Consider the following 27,590-nt stretch of genomic DNA (forward strand, 5'->3'; position numbering starts at 1 on the left):
CTTTGACAGTTTTATAGTTTTATTTTAACGCGGATAGCTAACGTTTGTCCTTCTGCCAGCAGTGCTGCGTGCGGGCGAGATTCACTTCGCCCTCTCCCTGGCGCTCTGGCGCGCTAAATTGGATTCGAACACTGATTGCAATCTTCCATATCGGGTTGAAACTCTTCTATCTGCAGTGTTGTTTCGAAAAATTTGTACTTAGCGTGTACCGTTTGTGTGGCTTCCCTCAGCACAAGCTCCGTGTTGGTGGTTGGCTCTGTAAAGAAACGATATCAAATTAAACCGATGAAGACATCAACAAAAATCATGAGAGAAACAGTTTTGTTTGTGATTTTTCCGCTACGTTAACGAGTAACTAAATGTCCGCAAAAATGTTATAATAAATTATCTCCTAACATTTTCATACCGCTTTTTGAGAAATAGGAGCTTAATGTATTAATAACCATCAAATTTCCGATATGTTTCACTAAATCACTTCAATTTTTTTTAATAAACATTTGATGCTCTTGGTGCATGAATTTTACATATTTTTTAAACAGATCCTCAAAACACATTTAAACATAACCCGGCAGTACGAAATTGTACATAAAGAAACCATTAACAACAAATAAACGCTTAAAACGCTTGGTAGTTCTAGTGTTAAAAACTAATTTTATTTCACGCTTAACGGAAAACACACTCCTCCTGTTAATGAACAGTATTTGGTAAGCTAATTTGCAAAACACAAACAAACACAACAACACAAACTTTCGTGCCAGCAAGCCTCCTTTTTTCCAACAAACTGGCACCATAACAACAACAGAAAAACCCCTTTTTTGCTACTAGATACACACGCAGCACACAATAAGGAGCAGCCGCGAAATACACAAGATCACACTTTGTTGTTGTTGCTGTTACTTACCGACAGCTAAATGAGCAGCGAGTGCTATCTTGTTGATACTGAGAGCCCAAATGCGCAGATTGTGTACTCTTACGACGCCCTCAATTTGCAGAAACGTTTGCATAACTTCGGTGTAATCGAGATACTTCGGGGTGCCCTCCATAAGAACCTGTGAAGGGGAGTAAATACGGTTTCAGATCAGGCAACAACAGCAGAACAAAAAAAAACCCAGGAAGGCTATGATAATAGCGCACTGTGCCCGACGATATCTCTCGTCACAAAACAAGCGTTGGCAAAGGGGTGGCACCAGGCAGGCAAACCGGGCGGACAAATAAAGTGCGTGAGTAAGTGTGAAGTGTTTTCCGGTGCGGCTTGCATGAATGGAACGCTGCTGCTGCTGCTGATTCCAGAAAGTGGTTAAAGAATCCTTCGTGTATGGCGCACATAAAAGCATTGGGAGTGTATGGTTGCAAGGGTAAAAATAAGACCCCACCGACACTGGAGGCCAGTAAAGAAACATAACTAGGGCCGAGCGCGAAAAATTGGTGAAAGAAAAAGTTCCACCGAAGCGAGCGCGCGATCGCTCCACCCGCCATCTTCTAATCATCTCCCCCGTGCGGGGGTGCGTCTTTCGAGCGTGATGGCCCGGGGTAAGGGAAATAAAATCAGTAAGTAAGTGTGCAACCTTAAATCGGTTCCCGTTTTATTGAGCCTTTCTCCGGACGTTTGCTTTCCGCACGGTGGATAGCGCAGGTAGCAGAAGGATGTGCTAAAGGCTAAAGCAAAATTATGAAGCTTGAGCGGAAGCGCGTACGAAAGCCAAGATGGTGGCTTAACTGTTTCAAATTGAAATACAATATTCATTAGGATGGGCTGCTGGGTGTGTGTTAAAGTAATTTCATACCAACCCCCCGCATTTGGCAGCCGGTGTTCACTTCCATCGCAATTCCTGACGGCTTACTAACCGATTGATAAAATCACTCGAAATAATATACCAACCGATCGGGAAAGTTACGAACGAATTAAGTGATACGGTAGTGTTTTTCTGTGGCGTTCCATCCGTGAGAAATATTCAAAGAAAAGAGGCTTTTCCATGCAATTTCAATTTCAACTGCATTTTTCGGTAAATACTGTGAAATCTTGCCCAATTCAATCAGTATTATTTGAAAATCTTGCAAATTAAAATCATCGTTATTTACAACTTTTTGTAACTCTCCTCATTTTTAATTCAAAATTTATTCTTGCTTTTGAAGAAATCAATTTCAAAATCTTTTTTAAAGCATATAACACTAAACGTCAATCAAGCAAATAATTAACAAAAATTACTCGTAAAACTGATAATCAAAATTAAGAAAATTATATTCTTTTAAAACAATAACACGAATAGCAGTTCAAAAATATCAAACACCTAAAATTCCCTTTTTATTAAATCAATTCTCTAAACGGTGGAGGCGCCTGGTGGAGAAAGCCCACCCAGTTACTACTGAAGACAAACTAACCGATGGAGACGCCTGGTCATTGATGAAATCCAAAACAACTATCGATAGCGATGTAGACATTAACCCACATAAAATGCTAAACATAGCGTGATTTATGTCTTCTTGCGAAACCATACTTACCACAATTGCATCTCGCATGATGGCAATCGTTGTGGCGAGCACTAGCAGCGAAAACACGAACGTGCAGATCGGATCAATGATGTTCCAGCTCGGCTTGAAATAAATCACCAACGCCGCTATAAACACGCCCAGGCTCTGCACGAAATCACTCAGCACATGGATGAATGCGGCCCGTACGTTGATGTTTTCCTCCTCGTGGTGTCCACCGCCCGCATGGCTGTGGCCATGGTTGTGTAGCGTTGCGCCCATGCTGCAAAATGGAAAGAAGCGAGAAAAGAAATCCCGCAAAACGTCATCCGACTGGTGAAAACCTTGAATCGTTACGAGAAATTAAATCCAAAGCAAACAACACGCTCGAACACGTGCATCGAAGCGAAATGGGGTTTGCTTCACCGCAGAGCAACGCGATCATTGCCGCCTGCATCAACAGGAGATGCCTGTGCTCAAGCAGGCGGTGTCTCTTAAGGCTGCAGCCTTACTCATAATGTGGCCCAGTGGAAGAGAAGCGTGACAAACGCTTAGATGTAAAAATGTGGCAAACAATTACCGAAGAAGCAGTTCGGCCTTCCGAAAGGCGAAGATCTTCATATCGTCTATGCGACCCGATTATCGCGGCCTTAGTACCAAACCGAGAAGCACCATGAGTGGTAGGTTGAAGCGTTAAAGAAAGCACGCCATTGCACCGTAGCCGCTGAGCTTATTACGTAGCTCACATGAAATTTGCTACTTAACTACTCCCACCACACCGCTTTTTCACAGAGGATTTTCTCTTCGGATGTGGCTGTGGCACCGTACAGAAGCAAACACGAACCAAATCAATAACTCACCTCTGCGGCAGAGGAATTCCTGCGCTTGGAATTACTCTTTTCTCAGTTCCACGTACACCTCTATTTCAATTCCAGCGGGGTTTCAAACGCTCTGGAGCGACCCAATTCAATTATCCAGCTGGCGACGGTGACCGTTGCCAACGAATTAAGGCAACCTTTTGCAAGCAGCTTAACTGAGTGGAAGAAAAACCCGGGGTACCGGTAAGTCGTTCAGCGCAATCGGTGTAAAACCTGTCCGTAACCAATAAATTCCACTGCTTCTATTGGAAACTCGTCGCACCATTGCTACTATTGCGCCTATCGCGCCTAACGAACCCAAGGAAAACGCTCTGCCACGGCGAAACTATTTCCTATCGCCTTTATCTGCAACCCGAGAAACCAGTTGCAGTGCTTCGCGCGGACAGATTGTACCGGCGAAGAAAGAACGCCACTGCGCTGGATTAAGATGGAGGATAATGCCACCCATTAATTCTACGAATGAAGGATTATCTGCCACAATCAAATGACACTGACGCAACATGGGATTACGCGGGTCTTGTCTTTGGCTGCGAGCACTTCAGCTCACCAATCGGCCACCGTTGCAAGAAATGTACCGCCATTGCGAAGCACTGCGCTTGCACTGTGTGTTCGCAACGTGAGTAAAGTCTTACCGTAGAGTAACACCCCACCAGCGCTATTGCAATGGTGGTGGGAAAAAAGGCGATAAAAATCGAAGAACGAGCAACCGCAAGACGCTACGGTTGTAGTCGACGTTGTAGCTGTTTCTGATACCGCAAATGATTTAATGTGATTAGCACTAGCAAATTGATATATGATACGATAAGGGAACTAGCCAGGATTGTCACGGATTTATGGCGGATTATAGGTCCTATCGTCCTATCATAGTTGGGTTTCAATCATCGTGCTTATATGAGTCGACTGCACCGATGTGTTTTTATGCATTACTTCATACACATTAACCTACAAATAGGTTGATAAATCAACAATCCGCTCTCAATGCTTGTGGCACATAAGAAACACTCAATTAAATTGGACGTTTGGGATCTGATGATCTGATGGAAACCACTTTCATTCAAAAATTTTGAATGTTGTCGAACAAATACAGTTGTCTTTACTCCAACCAGTTTATTTCTTATTATTAAAGATATAAAAATTGCAAAATTTCTCAATGTATGTCCTCAATTGGAACACCCAAACTTCAGGGAATCGAATGTTTCATGTGTAGCTTCGCTTGAAACGCAGTTGCAGTTCTCAGTTCTTTACAAAGTGTAGCCATAATAAGAACAACTATAGCGAAATGATAGGAACAGTATAGCCAAATTAGATTTTCTGCGACTCCAATCAACTATCTCTTAATTACAAAACATTTTCTCAATAAGCATATTTCAGGTTTGTAAACAACATAAAATATTGTTTAATATTACCTAGGATGAACTTTTAAAACAATTCATATGCAATCACTACAAGATTCAACGATGTCTCCGATTCCTTTGATTTTAATGTTTCTTTTTTTTCCATTCGCTCTGCTCTCTTTCTATTTTTTCTTCTCATAAGAGGCCATTTTTGCCATATTTCTGTCTTCTGCTGTTGTTTCAATTATTCCATCTTCTATCCATTATCTTATTTTCTTTTACTTTCTTTCTTTCTTGATTTTTACTCTCTTTTGTTTCTTCAGTTTTCTATCCTTTTTACCCTGTTTCCTTTTTCCTTTCACGAGATTCTCTACTTCATTGTTGTCAGTTTTCCTTAAATTAACCTCAGAGGCAACCAAATTAACCCCAGAGGCATACAATATATTATTTATGAAATATGAAAATACAATAAATTTCTAATTTAATGAAATATTATAGCAGTTACTGGTTTAAATTGTTTTTAAAGTTCAATTAAAACAAGTATTGACAATCAACTTTATGGTCTAAATAAAACTTCTCACAAATGAATCAAATACTGTACACGTATACTCACGACTACAGACTATTATGACTTACGCAACAAATATAGCAACACGTATACTTACATCACATTTACCAATATTCCCAGGCCGGATGTTATCAACATTACTTCCCCATCGAGCTCAAAGTCTCTGCTGATTGTTCTCAGCACTGCCAGGTAAAACAATATTGCCGTTACGACCCAAATCATCAGCACCGACACTAACGCGCCAATCACTTCCGCTCGATACCAGCCGAAAGATAACCTAAAATTGTACAGCGAATGAAATAAGGTTCGGTTGCAAATGTACACCGATTGGGTAAATTGTAACAGGGAAAACAGGGAACAAAACAACAAAACTGGCAACATTTGACAACTTTGCAGCAAACATTTTATGTACCGATTCGAATTCGGAACTCATAACCCGGGCAAGAGATTTTAACTTTGCTGCAAAACATATTTCAATTTCAAAGTTTTCCTCTGTATAGACAATAAACTTTCGCAGCGTCTGCTTCACTTTATCACTGCCGAGCGGGTTAAATGCATCTCTTCTTGGTCCGTTGTTGTTGTGCCTTTGATGTTGCGCAAATAAAAAAAGCTGCAAAACTTCTCGCCGGTTGCATTCACTGGATGCGCACCAGCACCAGTGCACAACCGCCACCGATCCGTATCATTGCTTATTACACCCCTAGTCCGAAAAGGCCACGGGAAGACTACTTCACCCTAATTATATTACAACGAGTTTCGGTCACTAAGGCAAAATCAACCAGGCAAAAAATCTATCACTTGCCCAAGATCGTACTCCGAACTGGCGGTGCCCTGGCCACGGTTGCTATCCGAGGATAATATTCGCTTTGATCCGGCGGAACCGTCCGGCACCGTCAACAAGACACGACGCACTGACCCAGGCCGACGAAGGTAGCGCAGCGGATGGAAGGAAAGTTATTAAAAGTTTTTCCCAACCCCGATCCCATCTTTGAGGGTGGCGAGTAAACCCCGAGTACGTTGTCCGGTTGATACAAGAGCCACTTGGGCCAGCGGAGAGTTTTTCCTTTCACAGCACCATGCTGCTGCACGAGTTTGCCCGTGCCCGGAACATTACAAACTACCTACCGCTTGGTCGACGGCCTTGCCGCTATCCATAGCGCAAACAGGGATATCATAAAGCTGGCCAAGTCCGCCATAAGATGGGCTGCATCTGTCGCGATTGCGAGACTGTTCGAGTAAATACCACCTGAAAATGGAAACGAATGAGTCCAGGGTACCTCCATTCAAACGGGGCGCAGCAAGTGAATTTAGGCCAGCGTTTGCTGTTAATCAGGGTGAAGGTAGAAGTGCATTTTGGGAACCTTTTCTCTCTTTGCGCTTAAGCTCGGCCTCAGCATTGCGTTCGTCGGCCGACGTGCACTGGCCAGAAATTGCGTCCAACAAGTGGAAACAATAAAGCATTTCCGTCGAACACAAACCATCGTCGTTCTGTCGATTTGGGTTTTGGCTTGGGTTCGTGGCTTGAGCTGTTGCACATTCGCCTTTCGAAGCAACGTACATTCTTGCAGTAAAAGACTCCACCCTCGTTGTCGATGTGTGTGTGTGTGTGTGTGTGTGTGTAGTGCATGCAGTTGAGTTCTCAGCCGAGTGGTCCTTTAAAAACGAGCTTCACCAACCTAGTTCCTACCTATTATCTCGGCAATCATAAAAATGACGCACAGCACACTCGCCAGCATGAGCTTCTTCCGTGCTATCTTATCGATCCCTTCCGGCCGTGGTTTGTGACAATGCGCTGAAACGAGGAAAGGTCAGAACGGCCAGATAAGTGGGCGATACGATGGTGGGTTGTGCAATGATGGGTGAGCAATTAGCAGTGCGGTGCATGTGTTTGACACGGTGAATTAGTACGGATTATAAATCAAAGCTGAGCTACTCAGGTATGCATATCGTTACGATTACCGATGCTATTACAAACTAATGCGAGCTCATCTGTAGAATTCTTAGAAAACTTAGGTTCGAGCAGAGACATAAATGCGCAAAACAATAATGTTGTTTTATTACTTTACTGATATTAACTTCCTGCACCAAAAAAAAAACGTCAGTGGCGCTTAAAAAATCACTAAAATAAGAGCTCCACCTCATTAGGCACTCGCAACTGATAGCCCGTTTTTTGTTAAGCGATTTAGCTGATTGATAAAATAAAAACAGAGTGATATAAAATTTAATTTTCTACTTAAACCACTTCCACACTGTCCCGGTAATTAAAGCAAAACCATCACACTTGAAAACTTGAATAAGACTTGCAGCAACAACAAAAAATGCGATTTGAAATTCCCTCCTCATAGCGTAACAGTTGCCTGATAGCCGCCGTCTTGCCAGAATTCTCTCCACAATTCTTCACACCCTCAAACTGAAGGCGAAAATTCCTTTCCACACACACAGATACAAATGTGCACATTTAACCGCAATCCAAAACTTCAATCACAAAATCTCGATCGGTTGCTGCATTTCTATTGCACCGTTTTAGCGCTTACCCCGGGGGGGCCAATATATGCAATGGCACGGTTTGTGCGCGAGGTAGTACTACTCTGCTTGTCTTGTCCGTTCGGGGCTTTTGTCGTGTGCTGTGATTTCCACAAAACTGCCATTGCTGCCAACTTTTGCTCCATGTCACGCTCTGTGATGGAAAATACTTTTCCGATCGTCTTCGGGCAGCGATTTTCACCGATCAGTTTTTCTGCTGCTGGGGTTTTTTTTTTTTTTTGTTGTGCTATTTGATTTTCATTTGCGTAGGTCTCTCTCACTCTCACTCGAGATCTATTTCCGTACGCTATACGTCGTGCGAAATCTCTTCTTGAGGCAAATAAACGTTTTTTTCCCCTCCGGTAAAAGTCGACTACAACGGCTTGAAGGAAAGCTCCGCCGGTGTAGTTAAGGCAGTCGAATTGTCGTCATCTAGCGTCTACCCGTCAGTCTTGGTTAGCCGGCAAAAAAAATCGCCTATTTGAGAAGTGGTAAGCAACGATTTTCGTACAGCTCGTTTCGTTTCGATCGTAAACGAGCGAGCAAAAAAATTGTCCACCAAAAATTGCATCGCACGGCGTGGCGCGGAAAAGCAACTTTTGCTCTGTTGCACTTTGTTCGGTAGCAGCACAAAAAAAAGGGGGGAAAACAAAAACCCCACCCCCGGGCGGAAAGAGATAACCAGAAGCAAATTAACACTATTGTTGTCGAGTCGGCGGAAAGTTTAGTTGCGGAAAGTGTTTTGCCCTCTTGTGTGCTGCTGTGTTTTGTAGTGCGGCACTGCGGGCTTTAAATCAATGCATTCGTTACAGTGCGTTCGTTGGAAACAATGAAAACTTTCCGAACGTTCCCTTTAATCCAATCAGCTTGAAACTCTCTGAAAGCCGTGCTTGATAAAACCAGTAAGAAATCCTCGATTGCACACAGAAAACCGTTGTATCCTTTTTCCCGATAATACCCGTTTGCCGCTGAGCTGTTGCAGCTGACAACTGCTGACCGATCCTGTGCACGGTACATGCAGCTTGCCGTAACGCTAGTATTTGCAAACCGTGCGTTGAAAAGATTATGCATGGATTATGTGCTTACACAAACCATCGGCTCAAGATCTCCGAAGCCATCGAGTGATCTAAGTATCCACTGGAACGATGGAGAATTCATTGGGCAAGTCAGCGTGAGAGATTAATCATAAGCTTAGGCTGGGAACCCCCTAGAGGAACTAATAAACCACTCATGCAGCACAAAATGGGGCTGACTTGGGGAGGGAGCATGGGATGATGATTATGATGCGGAAAGCTCTGTCCGACAAGTGGACGCTTGACTAAATCGTGAAAGCATCCTAAGAAAGTGGCCTGAGACTGACAAACAATCTACGTGTGCGAGTCTGTGTGTGTGTGTGTGTGTGTGTGTGTGTGTGTGTGTGTGTGTGTGTGTGTGTGTGTGTGTGTGTGTGTGTGTGTGTGTGTGTGTGTGTGTGTGTGTGTGTGTGTGTGTGTGTGTGTGTGTGTGTGTGTGTGTGTGTGTGTGTGCGTAAATATTTGCAAACGGCGTCAGTCTAGCGCTAGCAGACTTGTGTTAGTCTAGCCCATTCGAAGTAAAACCAATTTTCCCCATTAATCGGCATCGTAGCCATACAGAACGATCGCATTGCTGTGTGTTTGCGGTTTTTGCATCAATGCTAGCAGTGCGGAAAGAAAAGGGAATACTAATAATAAAGCAAATGATAAACTCAACGATGGTCCGGGTGCCTGTTTGCTCATCATGTCCATCACGCCTCCCATCGCCCATGACACCCCATATCGCCTATCCTGCTACCATCCAACAATGGACGCCTACTCGACCAACAATAACTGTCCACTCAATACGCTTACGAAACACAGCGCTGGTCGTCCTTCATTCACACTCCGTCGGACATTTTTCTCTCTTTTCCCAACAAACCGTTACCAAGAAAAGAACTAGAAAAAAGAAAGCTTATAAAACAATGGATCAGACGCACAGACGCAGCTATGATTCTGAAGGCAAAATGGGCATTATGAACCCAGAAATAGATAGAGAAGAAGAGAGAGAGCGAGAGAACGCCCAGTTCGGGGGTGATAAAAATTCAATTACCGAACGTTTAAGAATGAAATACATTTTAGACGCATTTACGTTTACCAACATTCCGTCGTCCGTCGGATGAAAAGGTCAAATTTTGGCCGTCCACCTGCGCGAAACCATCATCAGTCTGAGGTTTTTCAATTAATTCGCTATTTCAAGAACCAGTAACGCGAATAAGAGGAAGGGAAAGCTCTGTGCTTTTTGTTACATTTCACACAAAGCAATGTGTTGAATTTTTCTAGAACTGTCTGTTGGCAAAACGTTCGCAGAATAACGCAGAATAAAAGCTATCTTTAAAATCTGTTTTGTTTTCTTCGCGTTTTTTGTTTTTAAAACTTCAATTCCTTCAACAGTACACACACAGATACACTGCCGATTGTGATTCCGCATTGCATCATGAAACTAAAACTGGCAGGTTTTGTAAGGACTGGAAACAATCGGTAAGTAGCATAAATGCGGTGTAGATATCAAGCACAACAAAACCGGGGGCTACAACCGAAAACGGAAGGTAAGTTAACGGTCAACTCTTACAGTCAATCTTTCTGATGCTGAGCTCGTTTGGCAGCTCGCAGCAGGAATCGGCCAGCTGTCCGTGCACGCAATAGATGATGGACCGCTGAGGTGGCAGCTGCTGCTCGGACGCGTCGGTCGGTTGTGTTGCCGCGGGCAGGAACGGTTGCGAGCTGGCAGACGTCCCATAGTTTTTCCGGTACTCGCTGGTGGAAAGAAAAGCAGAGAAGCAGAGTAGCAGTTAGTTATGGCGTTGCGACAATGGGCGCCGAGATGCGCTGGCCGTTACGAAACGGCCACGATATCTAGCGAATTAAAATCAAACAAAAAAAGGGCGCTCCGGTTCCTTCCTGCGTTGCCGCGCGTGTTTTGTGCAAACGCTCTGCGCTGCAGCGAAAGCGTTTGCACGGGGCAAATGGCCAAGACAGTGAAGTCAAACATGCCCCGGTTATAAATTGAAAATGAAGCTGGTTGGCCTTACACTCTCGCTGCCATTCCATGTTTAAGACGCTCACTTTACACTTTGCATCGTCTATAGAATGAGGACAGACAAAGAACATGCTGGGACAAATGAAATGCGTGCGTAACGCGTAACAGCAAAACAGCGCACAAAGGGGAAAATTTTAAAGTAAAATCTTTAACTCGAAAAAAAAACCCACTGACCCAAACAGCGCCGAGGCACAAAACAAACAAACAAACAAAAGCATTATAATTGAAGCGAAAATATGCTGCATAAGCTGTGCGCCAAATTGGTACGGGATCAGCGTTTATTTATGTTAAGTGCATAATATTCTTTTCGACGGCGATTTCCGTGTTGTTTCACCAAAAACCATTTTCCTGATTGTGTCGCTAGTGTTGTAATATTTTTTTTATTATGCTTTCGTTTTCCCCCCTTTTTTTGGGAACGTTCCGATTAAATTTCTACAAAACCTTCAATATTTTCGAAGTAAAACATTTCTGCCAGGAATTTCGGCCCCAAAGCGAACTTTCGCCGGAATGCTTGCCAAAAATGGATTAGAAAAAGGGTGTTTTTTTTCTAACGGGCAGAGAAAAATTGAAACTATTTCATCGCACAGCGCGGGCCTCGGCTGCAAGCCGATCGTAAATTTTGTAGCCCTTTTTTTTTTGGGGGGCACTCTGAACCCAGGGTACGGAACCTGCCAAACCGGTTCTTGCTCGAAAAAAAAAGCCGACTTCATCTTCCCGCATCGGATCGGCAGGAGAATGAATGGAAGCTGCCATTGGGGCTCCTGCTTTTGCTGCTGCCGATGAATTTGAGTGGTACCGGGTTGGGAAATTATGTTGTTACCCGCGCTACTATGCATGCATGGTTGCTGTGTGGTGCCCACTCCACCGAATGAGGCACCACACACACACGAACACACGGTAGAGAACATCCCATGTCCCACCGGGGGGAAAAACCCCCCCCTGAATGCACTGTCCGGAAATGTAATGAATGCAGTTCGGCATACATTCAACAAACGATCCCCAAAAACCCATTCCGGGGTGGTCGGATGGACAGTAATTTACTGCAGTGCCCATAAGTTTTCCCCAAATGCCTCGTGACCGTAGACGAGAGTGAGGATGCCGACGAGAGAAAAAAAAACCGTTTACCACCCATTCCGGTACGGCGGGAGAGGGTGTTCGCATACCGGGCGGCACGATCGAGACGTTTCTTTTTAATGAAATGACTTTGGCAGCGGATCCGCACAAAGCCCTGGCCACAGCTGTGGTAATAAATGAATGAATTGTAAAAATGGTGCCACTGCTAATGGTATTCCAGTACGGGGCTGCGCTCGCTGTCGCTGTGGGGCAAAACTGCCGCTGCACAGCCGAACGGCACCGGGAAGGCCAAGAGAACGTTTTTATTTTCTACGTCTGATTATTCCATCCACCCGATGCTGATGACAACGGACATTCCGAGTTTTAATTTCGAGCATCATTCCATTCCATTCGGCGCGCCGTTTCCCCCCCCCCCCCCCCCCCTCCCCGGGGGCGCGGCTGCAATTCACGCAGTCACAGCCCCGGTGGTTCCGCATGGGCCGGAGCGTGTGGTATCTCATAAATCATTTTAAAACATTAATGAGCACCGGTGTGGCATCGGAAAATGGGCAAAGCAAATCAAATAAATCCAATTACCAAATTCAACAATCGTTTGAATTTTGATGAACTGCAACACGCAATCACAACATGCGCGAACGCCACCCCAATCTGTGTGCATTATTCGCCTGATCGTGATCGTGACACGTTTGGCCTGCATCGGGGTTGAGCGTTCCTGGCCAAGAATGACACTTTTCTGTCCCGGGCTGGTACGCCGGCACACGGGATTGAGCAGCTGTCGAGCTGTCAACTGTGTTGAATTCAATTTATTTTTGTATTAATTCAGGCGCTTTTTTATCATTTCGACTCAACACACGTTAATTTCTATCACATTTATGGCTATCCCGGCAATCAGACAAAAAAGACTTGAATATGCCGGACATACAGTTGTCAAATGTAAACCGGAATCGTTGGTTCTGATTAATTGTGGTCGTAAATTTTACTTCTGTCGTTCAGAAGTGATTTTTATTATTGGTATGAGAAATTTAAACTCAATACGTTCCCATCGCTGCTTTTATGATAATTCAGCCATTTTAATAAACATAGAAACAGCGGCGGATCAAACGGTAGGCGGAGTAGGCGGTCGCCTAGGGCCTCGCCGTGTTGGGGGCCCCAAAAAAATTTTGCCGATTGTGCGATTTTTGAAAATTTTACAACAAAGTTAATTTATAGCAAAAAAAAAAATAATTTACAAGGTAGAAAATTGATCAAAAATATCTTCCTTGGTTATATAAAACATTTGTTTCTATGTGATAAATTAAATGCAGAGAAGAATATCGACTTTGTGACTTTAAAGTATAAACGAAATTGCACCAGTACAAGAACACTAATTTTCCCGTTGGTCGAGAAAAATTTCTTCGAAAACTACCTGTTTCCGAATGTATAATACCAGGAGAGCATCCACGGAAGAGGTAGCACCTAGTACAGCAATTTTGCTCGAAAACCGCCGAAAGGTATGCAATGTTTAAACACTAACTTTCCCGTCAGTGGAGAAAAATTTCTTCGAAAACTACCAGTTTCTGAATGTATAGTACCAGGAGAGCATGCACGGAAGAGGTAGCTCCTGGTACTGCGCCGTAAGGTATGCAATGTTTATACACTAGGTATGCGCCGTAAGGTATGCAATGTTTATACACTAACCTTGCAACCAACTTGCAATGCAAGTTTGGTGCATGCAAGAAACTTGCAGCAAGATGGCGCGCAAGATGGCGCCCAACTTCGTACTTGCATGCAAGCTTGCATGCAAACTTGCATGCAAGTTCTTGCAAGCAAATTCTTGCATGCAAACTTGCATGCAAGTTTGTATGCAAGTTTGTATGCAAGTTTGCATGCAAGTTTGCATGCAAGAACTTGCATACAAGAACTTGCATGCAAGAACTTGCATACAAGAACTTGCATGCAAGTTCTTGCATGCAAACTTGCATACAAACTTGCATACAAACTTGCATGCAAGTTTGCATGCAAGAATTTGCTTGCAAGAACTTGCATGCAAGTTTGCATGCAAGCTTGCATGCAAGTTTGTTGCATGCAAGTACGAAGTTGGGCGCCATATTGCGCGCCATCTTGCTGCAAGTTTCTTGCTTGCACCAAACTTGCATTGCAAGTTGGTTGCAAGGTTAGTGTATAAACATTGCATACCTGACGGCGCATTGCAAGTTGGTTGCAAAGTTAGTGTATAAACATTGCATACCTTACGGCGCAGTACCAGGAGCTACCTCTTCCGTGGATGCTCTCCTGGTACTATACATTCAGAAACTGGTAGTTTTCGAAGAAATTTTTCTCCACCGACGGGAAAGTTAGTGTTTAAACATTGCATACCTTTCGGCGGTTTTCAAGCAAAATTGCTGTACTAGGTGCTATCTCTTCCGTGGATGCTCTCCTGGTATCGGCAATCTGAAAACAGCTGGTTTTGTATGGAATTTCGTACCAGCTAATGGCGATCCAAGTAGTGGCGTTATCGTTCTCCTTAGCGCATACAAACGTTTATATATAGAGACTAGCTTACTAGGCCCGTTTACAGGGCTACGCAACAGAACTCTGAGATGTACGCAAGGGAGCTTTCTTTCCAAGACTTTGCTGGTGTTGTTACATCATGTTTGAAGTACATCTCCCTAACACCGATAATGCCGTAGCAAAATTATGGGCCCACTTGAAAAATTCCGCCCTGGGCCTCCAAGGGGATTGATCCTCCACTGCATAGAAAGGTTCTGAATGTTTTCGAGTTGTATATTAAATAAATTTTTTTAAAATTGCATAAGTTGTGCGGTTTTGAAAGTTCCTCAAACATGGAACAATCTTAAAATTTTTTTCTGAATTTTCTTTTTTTTTTAATTCTTGTGCTCGTATTGCGGCAGATATCGACCGAATATCATAAATAGGTCAATATTATTGTTTAATTGAACAATTAAGTTAATTTTTCCAAAAGAAAGTTCAATACCCTAAATGTTCCCTTATACCTTGTAAAGTGTTTTATTTTTCTTCGTAAAGTGTAAACACTAAAACTAGTAATTTGTAATTGTATTATTAATTTATTCCTCCTGTGTTCAAGAGTGTTATTCCTTTATTGTGTCTTGGTCAGTAAGGTATTTATTTTTAAGCTTAATACTATTAGTTCTAAGTCCTTGCTATGAGGAAGATCAGATGCCTTTAAGGGTCTTTAAGATTGAAAAAGGTCTGTTTATTCCTGAATAATGAAGGTGTTTGATACACTGTCATAAGTGTCAAATTGCTATGTTAAACTATGAAATTAAATTTGTAAAAACCTTTGCCCTTTACCTTATCAACAATTTTAAAGTTATTCCTTTTTAACGCTTTTAAGTTACCCAAAGTACTTACCATCCCTTATCAACACAAATGAGATTTCTAGATTTCATTGAATTACCATATGCATTGCATTGCACAAGCCCTCCGTCCGGCGACTAACAGAACCATCTGAATAGATACTATCCGACATATCTTCTTCAGTTCCCTACCAGCTCCATACGTACTGCTTCGTGCTAGATGAAATCTAATGCTCCCGTAATGAGGTTATGAGTCAATCCCATCAGTGTAATGATGCTCGAAACGCAGTGCGAGCACCATTCAAGTGTCGAGTGCGCTAACAAATTACGGCCCTCCGAAGGGTAGCCCCGGGATCAGGGTATCGTAAGTTCTTCTGCCGACCATAATCAGAAGGACCGGAGCAATATAGCTCGGTAAAATACCGAACCCTCCATAATCAGTGTGAATGTAAAACATCAACCAGCCCTCTAGGGGGCCGTTTGGAAATGGCTTTCAAATGATTCGCCTTGGAAAAGGGTTTGCTCCGCGCCTGATCTGCCACGAATACCTTGCTGCGCCGTGCTGCTGCTGCTGGTGCTGCCTGCCTGCCAGCGACGACCAGACAAAAAAAAGGGGCAGCGCTTCGGTTCAACACATCCAGCAAAGGGTACTTCAGGTGGTGGAGCATTCTATGCCCAGTCCAGTGTTTGACCCAGAGTCTTATTAGCATTTGTTTAGGATTATCCGAATTTTATACCCTCCGATGGGTCATAAGCGTGAAGTCCGTGCACTCGTTCGGCTTACTGCCAAACGACGGGGTGTCGTCGGTGAGAGTAACACACTGATGTCCTTCGTATAAGCGTATGCAGTCCAGGAGAGCGTTGGAGGACCATATTTATAAAGCGCTTGCTAATGGAACTCGGGTTTACAGTTTCGTTTCCCTTTCGTTTTGTGTTTTATTCTACGTAAAGTGTGTAATTAAGCTACCATTAGTACATTTCAATAGAAACTTCTAACTCTAACTCACAGAAAATCGACCAAATTCCTGTGCACCACCGTAGCAGAGGGCGTGCACACTTGCAGATGAATAGAAACATTTGCAGATGCTCACGTTTTATGCTAATGTTTACGTAATCTCGTAAAATAGTAACCCATACGTTGTCCCTTTTCTCTAGGTCCTCACACAGCACGAAACGCATCGAAGCGTCACGTGCACCACCAACCTTCCGCACCGTGCGTCCGCGGAACCCTCTAAATGGATTCGCACGGGCTGACAAAAGAGATTCACACAGGGAGGGAGTGGTAACTCGGCAAACTCGGCATGGACTCGGCACAAAAACCTCTTCAAAAACTATAAACCTTTTAGTATGATGGGAAGGTAAAGATGGCCCTCTCGGGATCGAAAGATACGCCATCGCGTAACGTGTTGACAGCTGGAGGCAACTAAGTCTTTGGAGCAGTTGTTTCGAAGAAAAGAAAAGGGAAGCAAAAAAAAAAAAGCGACCCAAACGAACTATCCTTCGGATGTTGGGCGCAGGACGGGTTTATGGTGAAATGATCCATCGATACCGTCCGAACGAACAACCGCCGAGGAGTCCGACGAATGGACCGTCCAAGAAATCGGCGGTACCACACTTACCGTCGGTAGCCTATCGGAACCAGCCGGACACAGCAGTGTGCTTGGTAAGCAAATTTATGAAAATGTAATCAATTTGTTGTAACACAGTGTAAACCGTGGGCGAATGAAGATTACAACCGAGACCCTTCCGTTCGCGAACGGACAGGGAACAGATGGGTAACTCACGCAAGTCCGCTGCAAATCGGTTCTGCTGCTCGATGCGTTTCGCCCAACATCAGCGGCCATGGTTAGCGATGGAACGTGAGAAGAATGTTAGCAGCGAAGTGAAGAATGGCGCGATTTGTTAGTGCAAACAAATAGTTTACATTTACATTGTACAAGATGCCACTCGACCATCGGTCGGCTCGAATTCGTTATCGGTATTGCACAAAAGCAAGGACAAAAAATAAGGACAAAAAAGCAATGATATTTCTACAGAAAAAAAAACAAACACCAAATACGTTTTTCATTTAAAAGGTACATTACATTTCGACGTAATGATTGACCGCAAATTTCAAGCAAAATAATATCCATATGAGGAATTTAATTAATAATGGAAATTAATAGGAACTTAACATCAAATGAATAGAAATTTAATTAGACAGAATCAAAGTGATTTGTGCGGAAATTGTTTCTTGAATTGTTATTTGACCCTTCCACGTATACTCCACTGTTCATAAATAGCTTTCCGGCTCTGGGCTCTGCGTGGGCTGTATTATACTAGAGCAAGAATTACCCGGAAAATATACTGACGTATAGCACAGGTACATGTGTACAGACCGCAAAGGCCTTCTGAACAATTGCTCGTTCTATTTATACATTTTGCAACATAAGCTAGGAACTATTCTTTTAACTTCTGGCAACTCGTTAATTTAATGTTATCAACTAAAATTACAATTTGCTTCTACAATGGAAGGTTATTATCATTCAATTCTATCTCCTGAACAAACCAATAAATCAAATTGCAAGCGAACTGATTTCATCTAAACAGAGTTCAAATCAATTTAGAGTTCTATTATTTAACCTAAGAGCAAAGGTCGTGTAACCGTAAATGAATTTCTATCTAATTAAATTAGGTACATCAGGGTGCGTTTTATAAATGTTTCATCAAACACGCAAAGCGGAACTTAAAAATCTCCTCACTGATTTACCCTTCAGATACTGTAATGTCCGTGTACTTCACTCCATTGCTTAATTGCTTTCGACAACGGTCCGGATGATGACGATCACACTTTTCCACGAATGGAAACAATTCGCATCATTATCTCTATACTTGGTACTAGTAGTACCAGCTAGTATTTCCGCCGCCACTGGTTCACAATCTCGGTTTTGCAGCCGTCGCACGAACCGGGGCCGAAGGAATGCCACAAACTTTAGCTAGAACAAACACTTCAACCCCTCACCACCATTAGTCAACAACTTCCCGGTGCAAGTCACATGGCCCCGGTTCGATCGAAATGGTTTCGCCTACAGTCTATACAATCGCGCGAGGTACCAAAATTCACGCGATAACCCGTTGACCACGGAACCACACGCTTGTGTTTCGAGCGGATCTTGTCAAAAAAGTCCTCACTCTCAAAACAAGTAACAACCACGCTTTTGGCTGGCGTTCGTGAAACTTTTAATCCATCCTCGATCCCGAGAGTTTTCCGCCCACCAGCTTCCCAAGGAAAGAAGGTCAAAATAAAATAAAAAAAAAAAACACCCCAACAACCTGCCATACCGAATGCGCTGTCATGTTCCGTGCTGCGTTTGTCCTAAATTAAAAATAACTTTGAAAACTTCGGCACGGTTCGGCTTACGCTCCGGCAATCTGCTCCGGCTTCTGCTGCCGCGCGTATCGCTGTGATATCAGAGATCCTTGACGTCGCTAAAAAGGATTCTCCTCTGACCCACACTGCACGGACACACAGTGCCAGAAACGCCTGACAGTTCGACCGAAAAACCGAAAACCAACCGTCCGCAGCGGTAAACGCTGGATAAACGAAACCGGAAGACGAGATCCGTTGCATTCGGGTTGGCATTTGGCCGCGTGTTTCTGCCCGTCCGTCCCACCCCCAAAAACCCATCCCGTGCCGTAGCGTTTCTTTGTTCGCAACGGTGTGAACCGTGTACCGCGCGAAGAAAGCGTGAACCAAGCGAAGAAAGGACGAAAAGTTTCATTTTCATTTACTCATTACATTACTTTGGGAGTTTGGCAGCGAGGAAGGCACACACAGAAGGAAACTTGAGCGCACAGCGAGCTCGTCCCAGAAGCGGCCCGGGTGCCAACAGCCCCCGAGCAGCACCAGATGCAGCAAAGTTGATTTTGCCCTGCGAGTCAAAAGGGAACGCGCTGCGGAATTAGTTCCATCGAAGTAAGTGTAAGTACAATTTGTTGCTTGTTGGGTTGGTGTTCTACCACCGACCGCAGAACCTCGCCAAAATGCGCCGAACCGAAAGCAGCTCATGCCGCTGCTGCAATGTGGGAACGTGCCATCGTACGTTCGCTCCATCGATACATCGAATGTGAACGACTGAAATGAGTTCTCGCTGCCTGCCCATTTCCCTCGGAGACTGGAATGCGACTCGGAAAAGCTGATGCACTTCGCTGGAAACTGCATTTGCCACTTGGTGCATGAAGGCGCGGCGAAACAACTTTTCCGACCGGCACCGGCTCATTCTGTCGGTTTGGCCCTATGCACATTGCTGGCACAGCGGAGGCACAGGCACTTAACGGATACACGAAACTGTCGTAAACCATTGAAAAGGACGTGTTTCGCCTTGGGGAGCAAATGTCCATTATTCGTATTGTTTTTTTTTTCTTCTTATTTTGTGGCCACCACTCACCCGAGCGCAGAAGGTTGCTAACCTACTGCGGTTTCTCTGTATTTTTTTTAATAACATAAAATTATCCATGTGTAACATGTGCAAAACGCCAAACATGCCAGTTTATGTGGCGATTGTATTGTCCTTGCATTACTGTTATTCGAGCAACATTAACATTGTTTTCTTTGTGTTCATCACTCAACAGAAAAGTCATACCGATTGTATATGTGCACACACAATCGTGCCATAAACAAGAAAAGCTCTTTTTAAAATATTCACTTTTTAATTAATTTGCGAGAGTCGAATGTCGTTTGCTTCATTACTAGCTCGATTTACCAATAAGGAAGTATTCTTAACGCTTCCCTCTAAAGTTCTCAAGTTAATCTTCATACTGTAATGTATATAAACAATTAAAAATGTTCTCTACCTTGGGAACAATTCAATAACTATATATCTATATGTTCTTCAGTGGCATAACAACCTCAAGAAATTTATACCTTTCATCTAAGGCTTTCTTTGAATATAGTTACGGTTATGTACGGAATATATTTCATTAACTAATTAAATTTTAACCCATTAAATTAATTATCCGTTATAATTAATTATGAATTATTAGTAACGGTTTTAATTCAATTTTTATTGTGAAATATAACTTTTTACTTACTTTTATTAAGATTCTGAAAAAATTATATTAGACGCGTGGAACACAGCTCAAACAACCACCCATCGCAGACGTTTTTTTTTAATTTGTTCGAAAATAAAACATGCCAACTTCGAAGAGCCATAAAATGAAAACGGGTTTCAGTTGAGTGAACATATCAATGTAAACTAGAAGAGTTAAATTAATTTGCTTCTGAACATTGCAGCGATATTGAATTACGTTTTCAAAAGTTCTAAGCCTCCAAACTTTCTAACTACCCGTGTAGCACGGTTGCCAGGATTAGGAGTATTGAACAAAAAAAAAATAATCGAAAAACAGTGGATAAACAATTAAAAAAAAATGCCTCCCAATCATTTTTCGGAAAATTACCGTGAATTTCGCATATATTCCAAGTTTTGAACAGCTACGATTCGTAGAAAAAATAAGTTAAAAGCGAATAGAAACGCCTGGCCTACCCGGATAGTCGATTGTCAGGAATAAAGTTAACAGAAGAATTACAAGTTACATTTCAATGAAATAGTAACGTTGGACATATTTTTGAAATATTTTTATGTTGAATTCAATTATTTTGAGGCAGATCTATATTGTTTCCCGTGCAGGGTGAAATCGTTGCTGTGTAAAGCGATGTCATCACTCACACTTTCGGAGAGTTTTCAAACATGGTGGATGTGTCGGTTGTAAATGTTTCGTACCGATTTCTCCAACAGCGAGAAAGTGATAAAGATTCCTTATCTACCCACCGTAACTTCCACTTCAACTTGAAGGATTTCAAAGAATAGTTATAACTTGCCCTGTTCGTACTTGAAAACCCCTGTATTATCTACTTTAATGAAGTACTGGGCGCCTCCATAGATATCACATGAGAAAATCCGGCTATCACTGCTAGAACTTGATGTCACTTTATGTGAATACATCGATAGTAAATAATCTACACACAGAAACCCCAAAATATAAGAATATAGATTAACATGCGAATTATTCATTATATTTCTAGATGGTTTTGTAAGTATTTATTTTTTTTTTGTTTGTACTTCTCGGCCATCATAAAAAGAGTATGGATATGCTTGTCAATTAATATGAAATTGTTGTCCCCTGTACACTGCACCTATTAGAACGATTTATTCCTAGAACTAAAGAAGTAATAGAAGCATGTTTCATGATAGCAGAACCATAAAGTTAACGGATGTTTGGCATACACATTTTCTTATGATTAAAGTTCAAATACTTCCACCCACTTATAGACCGCCGCATTTAAGTTCGGTCATCCATCTGCACAGCCTCTGGCACAGTGACCCTGCCGAGCCGGTCTCGGCAGCGCATAACTTGTGTGACTCCACACCAAGCCGACAACCGAGACCGGCGCGTGATGCGGTAGACCCGACTGCGCCCTGTCGCAGAACATAGTTCACACAACTTTAATTAATACCGTACCGTGCGGTGTGGTTGTCGGAAATGTTTGACGCAGCCTTCGATGGCCGGTTCAATAAGTTTTAATGCGCCAGGCACAAAGACGAATATCGACCGAAAAGCGACCCGACCGACGGGTTACGCGCGCTCGGGCGTCTCGGTGTTGAGCGTGATTTATGTGGTGAGTGACTTGGTGGGTTGACTTTCGGAACTGCTCCGTCTATTGTCTATTTGCTAGCTGTGGTCAGCAAAGTTTGAAACCCCGGGCCCGGGTGGTTTGCCGTGCGTAGCCATGTGTCGTAGTGTGCTGAGGTACGCGCGCCGGTTCGCGGCATTCCTAACCTCAAAGCAGATGCAAGCAGCTGATGGAACTTCCCGCGCCACATGGACGTTCGGGTCATCGACGAATCGCAAACTTTCCAATGACTTCTTGGTGTTGTGCAGTGTTTGAAGTGGGTGCCGTGTGCCTTGAGGCCGCTCACTAAGCGGTGTGACTTAATCGCAGCACCGTGCGACCATCGGTAATAGGTGAGCAACTAACAAGCAGGAAAAGAGCTCGAAACAACATTCCATCTCCACATCTTCACACTGCGGCATAGAATACAACTCAGCAAGGTCGGTCACGTGGATTATGCACAACACTCGCATATCGTTCCTCCCACACCGAGACGAAACTTCCCGAAAGAAGCAGTTGAAACAAGAGAAAAAGAAAAACACCATTTCCCATTCTTTATTTTTCGATTCTCTGTGTTCGGCTTAAGGACGTTTGTGGAAGAAAATAAAACCCAACGCCTCTGGTGGGCGTTGCACCGCAGCCGATAGATTTACGAGTTCCGCTTGTGTTTTCTAACACCACCCCCAGCCATGCTGGCACGGTTGCTGCTCTGGTTGCTTTGAGAGCATTTTTGATGAACTGGTTTTTACCAACCGGGACCCGGATTCTACACAAGGTGTTTGAGGAGTGCACTCAAGTACATTTGCTGGCAAAACTCGATAGTGCTGCGGTATTAGTGCTGCAGTACGAAAATCTTTCCCCCTCCCCCCTCCCCCGCAAGGCGTTTTCCCCCCGGGGTGGGTTTTAATTCTACAGCATAATTACAGCACGCGCATCGACATCGTGTTGAAGTGTTTGGATTTTCTCCAGTGCTCACACTATCGCTCTGCAGTTTTGCGGTAATTAATGCTGTGCTTAGTTCGTTCCAAGACCTTGGCAGCGAAGGACGGATCCGGAAGCGGTGCAAACGACGGGGTGTTGGAGGGCGAGGTTTTGTTGATTCCCGGTGCCCGGTTGCTAGAGCGAAACGAAACGAACACTGCTGGGCCGAATGGATGGATGTCTTTCCCAAACGGAACCGATACACCCTGGGAAATGATGTACCACACTAGAAAGCCCATCTTAGACAAGCTGTGCGAATGATGTTCCACTGCTGAGCTACGTACCGTAGGTTGGTACAACAGAACAACTGTTTTCTTGACTTACCACAGAGTATGCGATCGACCAAGGTGTATATAATTCACCCAGTTCCAATATCATAGGCCGGGTTGTGTACCAAATCCATTGCCATAGCATTGCAAGGCTAATTTACTACGCAAGTCATTAATCACACGTTGAAATCCAAAAGGCGCATTCATAGGTAAAAGTATTTTGCCATGGACATCACACATTGTCTGATACGGTAACAGAAAAAAAACATACCGCAGTGCTCTAGCACTCACTCGTTCAGAGTTCAGAGGAACCTGAATCATTGGAAACTAAACGCTGCAAAAAGGTTGAATGCTTCTTCCTTCAAACCGTTTGCGACAACCGTTGAAACTGGGGAAAACACAGAGAACTACTGAAGACAAACCTAGTCTGTCCGTTCCCGGGGTAAAAGACACATCCAGCCAAACAACAACATCCGTTCCTGGCGGACAGGTTTCCTCCAACCAAGGGTGGTGTGCTGGAGGTTCTGGAAAATGTGATTGAGCGATTGACCGGTTTCGAACTGGCCGTAGACGATACCGTGCCGTGTTCGCTTCGCAACGTATCGTAAACCCTTCGGGAGAGCCTCTTTGTTTGTGATGCCTCAGGTTTACAACGATTTTCGCACACGAACACGAGCGCGATGGGGCGCGCACTGACTTTTAAAGTGATTGCCCTTCGTCTATCGGCATCACACCGTCAAGAATGTTTGATTAATCAATTATCGTTGATAAGGGTCCATTTGGATCGTTCGAATGCAGCGCGCCAGGTGGATACGTTTGGAGCTTCCTTTTTTTCAATGTTCTGTTACCTTTGCCCTCGTTTTTGCGGATCGTATCCTTGTCGATGTCTTCATTGATTTTTCAAATCTTTAAAGATTTACTTAATGCTCGTCTGTGACGTTTAATGCGTTTTACGCCACTTTGATGGATCTCGTTGCTATTGTTTTGTTTTCTTTTTGTATGTCCTTCTGGGAGACACTGCTTGCTGGCGTTTCTTCAAAATTTCGAAGCATTAGGATAGTAGTAGGGACAATACAAATAAAATATATTTCTTAGAATGTTACCGTATCTCGCATAGGAATTCATGTGAATTAATTTTCGAAAGGATGAGTATAATGTTGTCCAATTTCAAGAATTGATTCACAACCTAACCGTAACTTCTCCGGCTCGAAACTTCCCCGAATTGGGTCGCAGCTTTCGCAGAACAAAACCGTAATTATATGACTTTCAGACTACTCTTTACGCTCGCTCTACACTGCATTAGTGTTGTTCGTCGGTGGTGAATGAAAGTTTCAAGGAATTTCTATTTATAAATCATAATCCCCGAAAGCAACACACTCTCTAGTACATCCTGCCCCACACCAACGGCCAGCCAGGCACACCCGATTTCACAATGATCGGAACAACCATTAGTGGAAACTATTTTGTGCTGGAATGGTAAAATCAAATCATAAGCGCTAAGTCCAATAACGGGCCAAAATTCCGCGACCCATTCCCATAACGCCACTGCACCAGCAACATATCCCTCCCCTATTAGAGCTGCACGATTTCACTCGGCCGCCCGCTTGGCCCGACCAGCGTTCCATGCGCTTCACTTTAATGAAAATCAATCACCAATACCATCGCACCGTGGAATGCGCGAGCAAACGGAAACAATTTTCGCAACTTCATCCATTCGGCAAAGCCTTTCGGCCGTCCGCCGGGTACACCGAAAACTTTACCGACCATCAAATCTGGAAAATCTACCTGCCGACTTTCGCAGAACCGGCGCGAAGCAAATCGATTGAAAGCCGCCATTGCTCGCCATCCCGTGCCCTTTTGTCGCTTGTTGCCTGCCTGCTGACCCCGGTCGGCTCCAACGGGTCTCCTTTCCCCGATTTCGGTCTAGTGATGTAGAGAGCCAAATTTCCGCTTCCGAACAGCGGCGCAGGGTCGGTCTATCTGGACGCATTTTAACTCTTTACGTACGTTCCGTGGAAGTGGACCGTTAATTAAAATTTATTTATTTACAACTATTCAAATACCGCTTACTCTACCGCGGTCGAACATTGGAAGGATGTGTAGATGAAGGAAACTTACATAACCAACGGTTGCTTCTGCTGGTCCTTGTCCATGCTGGTGCAGTCGGTCTTCGTATGTCCGCGCCTCTAGCAGTTCAACCTTTGCTGGTGCTGGTCCAAAACCCAAGACCGTTAAAACTTTCCGGCGCGCACACAGTCACAATCTTAAACTTGTCTAGATCACACACGCACGCACACGCACGCTACATGTATTTTAGTAAAGTCCTAAAACCCGAACGAAAGTTCAACAATTAATATAAACATTACCACATGTCGCTATTTGTGAGGCTCCGGAAGGACTTCCTGTCGCACCGCAAGTCTCGTCAATGTTTTCTCTTCTTTGAGCAATTCCATCTTGCTGGTGCTGTCCCCAATTCAAGTGACAGTACGTCACTCAATCTACTCCCTAGTGTAACAATATTTTACTTTAAAATTTAATAATTTAGAAAATAATCCTTATAAAAGTAGGTAATATTTCACGACACTAATTGCTAAACTAAAAAAAATTATACGAAATAAATTCAAATACAAAAAATATTATCCTAAAGACTCACTGTAATATTACGAAATAAAAATGTTTTTTTTTGAATTTCTAAAGTTACGTTACGCTTTTATTTTGAAACAACTATAAAACTCGAACACACTGGACGTCTTTAATACGCCCGTTCACCTCCGGTGCCACATTACACACCTAGATTCTAGCGTTAGTTACGGGCCATAAATTGCTAAACAGTAATAAATATTTAAATATCAGAGCCGCATAAGTAATGACTGCAAGTGACCCATCCGGTACGCAATTTCTCCAGCATCTGCACTACTTTTGGGGCGCAAAACAAAACAAAATACACCGGAAAAGCAAAGGAAAACAACGTTAAGAAAAGCAAGAGAGGAAAAAAAAAACAACACTACACTACACATTCACACAACACACACTACCGAAACCCACACACCGGTCCGGGACGGATGGTTCACTCTCGGCCACACAAATTCAGCCGGTCTGGCCGGTCTCACCGTTGGTGCAGGTGAGAAAGATGGATCGCGAAAAACGGGGGCCAAAAGAACCCCCGGGGAAGACGATTGCCGGGCGGAAATATATTAGTTTGTCCCTTCTGTGCCCAAAAGCCTGGACCAACCTTGATAGTGTGTTTTATTGTGTTACTCGGACTTTCGGAAATATTAATCTATTTTTAATGGTTCCCCCCCCGAACACCCGCGACACCGCGATGGAGGCAGAACGAAATCTATAACACCGGCACGGACACACGGACACGCGGCATAACTTTAGCAACTCTTTTGCGGACCAAACTCACAAACACAAGTTTTACGATTGCTGTGCAAACATCTTTTCAATCCCAATGTGTCACCAGTTGGCAAAACGGACAAAACCCTCGACACTTAATTGCTATACAAAAAGCGTGTACTAATAAAATGGAACCACTTTCGTCAGCATGGCATCCTTCTCTCTCTCTCTCACACAGCGATTGTTACTCGTGCAGCACCGTCCTAAGCGAATCTAAACCTCTAAACAGTGGATATATTGAAGCGCACAACACAGCTTATCGGATGATTTTGCACCTTCTTTTTCGTGTGTTACACTAAGCGAGTTTATCCACAACCAGGTGCTTATCAAAGGCACATGTACACTAGAATCTGGCAACACTCCACCGCATCGGGCGCAACGACAAATCGACCGGGTCGAACACAGAACCGTGACTAAGCCGCTTAAATGATATCGCTCAATCCTGTACACCGACAACGGTGACGGCCAGGCCCAGCTTCCTAACCAACACTACCAAACCGTTCCGCTAGCACCGTACTACACCGTGGGGAGAAAGATTAGTAGTCAAATTTCTAAACCTTGTCAATATTTACATGCATCACGTCGTGGCCGTCTTGCGGTAGGGGCTGCGATTACCCGCCGTACCCGCGATTCCATCATCCCCATTGTCGTCGGTGATCGTTTCTTAGTGTGGAACAATTTTGTAACAACATTATCGTACGGCAAACAAAACTCCAATCTGCTGTTGGACAAAACGTTCACTAATACGGTGTGCGTGTGTCGTTTACCTTGGGAACATTCTACCCTACCTACAAACGGCTACGTTCAGTGTGGATGAACATGTGTAAGCCACAAGGCATACACAACCGTCGTCACTCAAACTGGGAACGATTTAGCAGCACGCACTTTTACACACGTCCTCCTCCTGCCAGACAGCCATTTCTCCTTCGGGCGACGGGCAAGCTTGGTCTGTTGACGCGAGAGCAAATATGAGGCGCTATCTGTACGCTCCGGGATCCGATGGGTTGGGGAGGCTGTGGTTGAGCGTTTACGAGTTTTA

The 27,590-nt window shown here is 43.7% G+C and overlaps 1 protein-coding gene across 7 annotated transcripts; it reads right to left on the reverse strand.

Moving 5' to 3' along the window:
• On the reverse strand, positions 1-27,510 carry LOC128301843 (proton-coupled zinc antiporter SLC30A2). Of its 7 annotated transcripts, none has more exons than XM_053038490.1 (9): positions 27,340-27,510; positions 25,271-25,476; positions 10,395-10,579; positions 6,934-7,038; positions 6,372-6,492; positions 5,344-5,523; positions 2,500-2,749; positions 902-1,049; positions 1-256 (listed from the first exon to the last, which is right to left on the reverse strand). In XM_053038490.1, exons 2-9 carry the CDS (start codon positions 25,303-25,305, stop codon positions 114-116), a joined length of 1,167 nt encoding a protein of 388 aa, XP_052894450.1. In that variant the 5' UTR covers positions 25,306-25,476; positions 27,340-27,510; the 3' UTR covers positions 1-113. The 7 variants fall into 7 exon arrangements, with proteins under 7 accessions (XP_052894450.1, XP_052894448.1, XP_052894445.1 ...); XM_053038488.1 differs by lacking the exon at positions 27,340-27,510 and adding an exon at positions 27,036-27,054; XM_053038485.1 differs by lacking the exon at positions 27,340-27,510 and adding an exon at positions 26,827-26,998.
• Positions 27,511-27,590: the final 80 nt, after the last annotated feature.

Source organism: Anopheles moucheti, chromosome 3 (genome assembly GCF_943734755.1).
Source record: "Anopheles moucheti chromosome 3, idAnoMoucSN_F20_07, whole genome shotgun sequence".
Lineage (NCBI taxonomy): Eukaryota > Metazoa > Arthropoda > Insecta > Diptera > Culicidae > Anopheles > Anopheles moucheti.

Coding starts and splice junctions, on each gene's coding strand:
- LOC128301843 (XM_053038490.1), bottom strand. CDS start 25,305: ATGGACAAGGACCAGCAGAAGCAACCGTTGGTTAT. Junction 6,493..6,933: donor TATGATTGCCGAGATAATAG/GTAGGAACTAGG, acceptor TTCCATTTTCAG/GTGGTATTTACTCGAACAGT. Junction 2,750..5,343: donor GGAATATTGGTAAATGTGAT/GTAAGTATACGT, acceptor TCCATTTTGCAG/CATGGGCGCAACGCTACACA.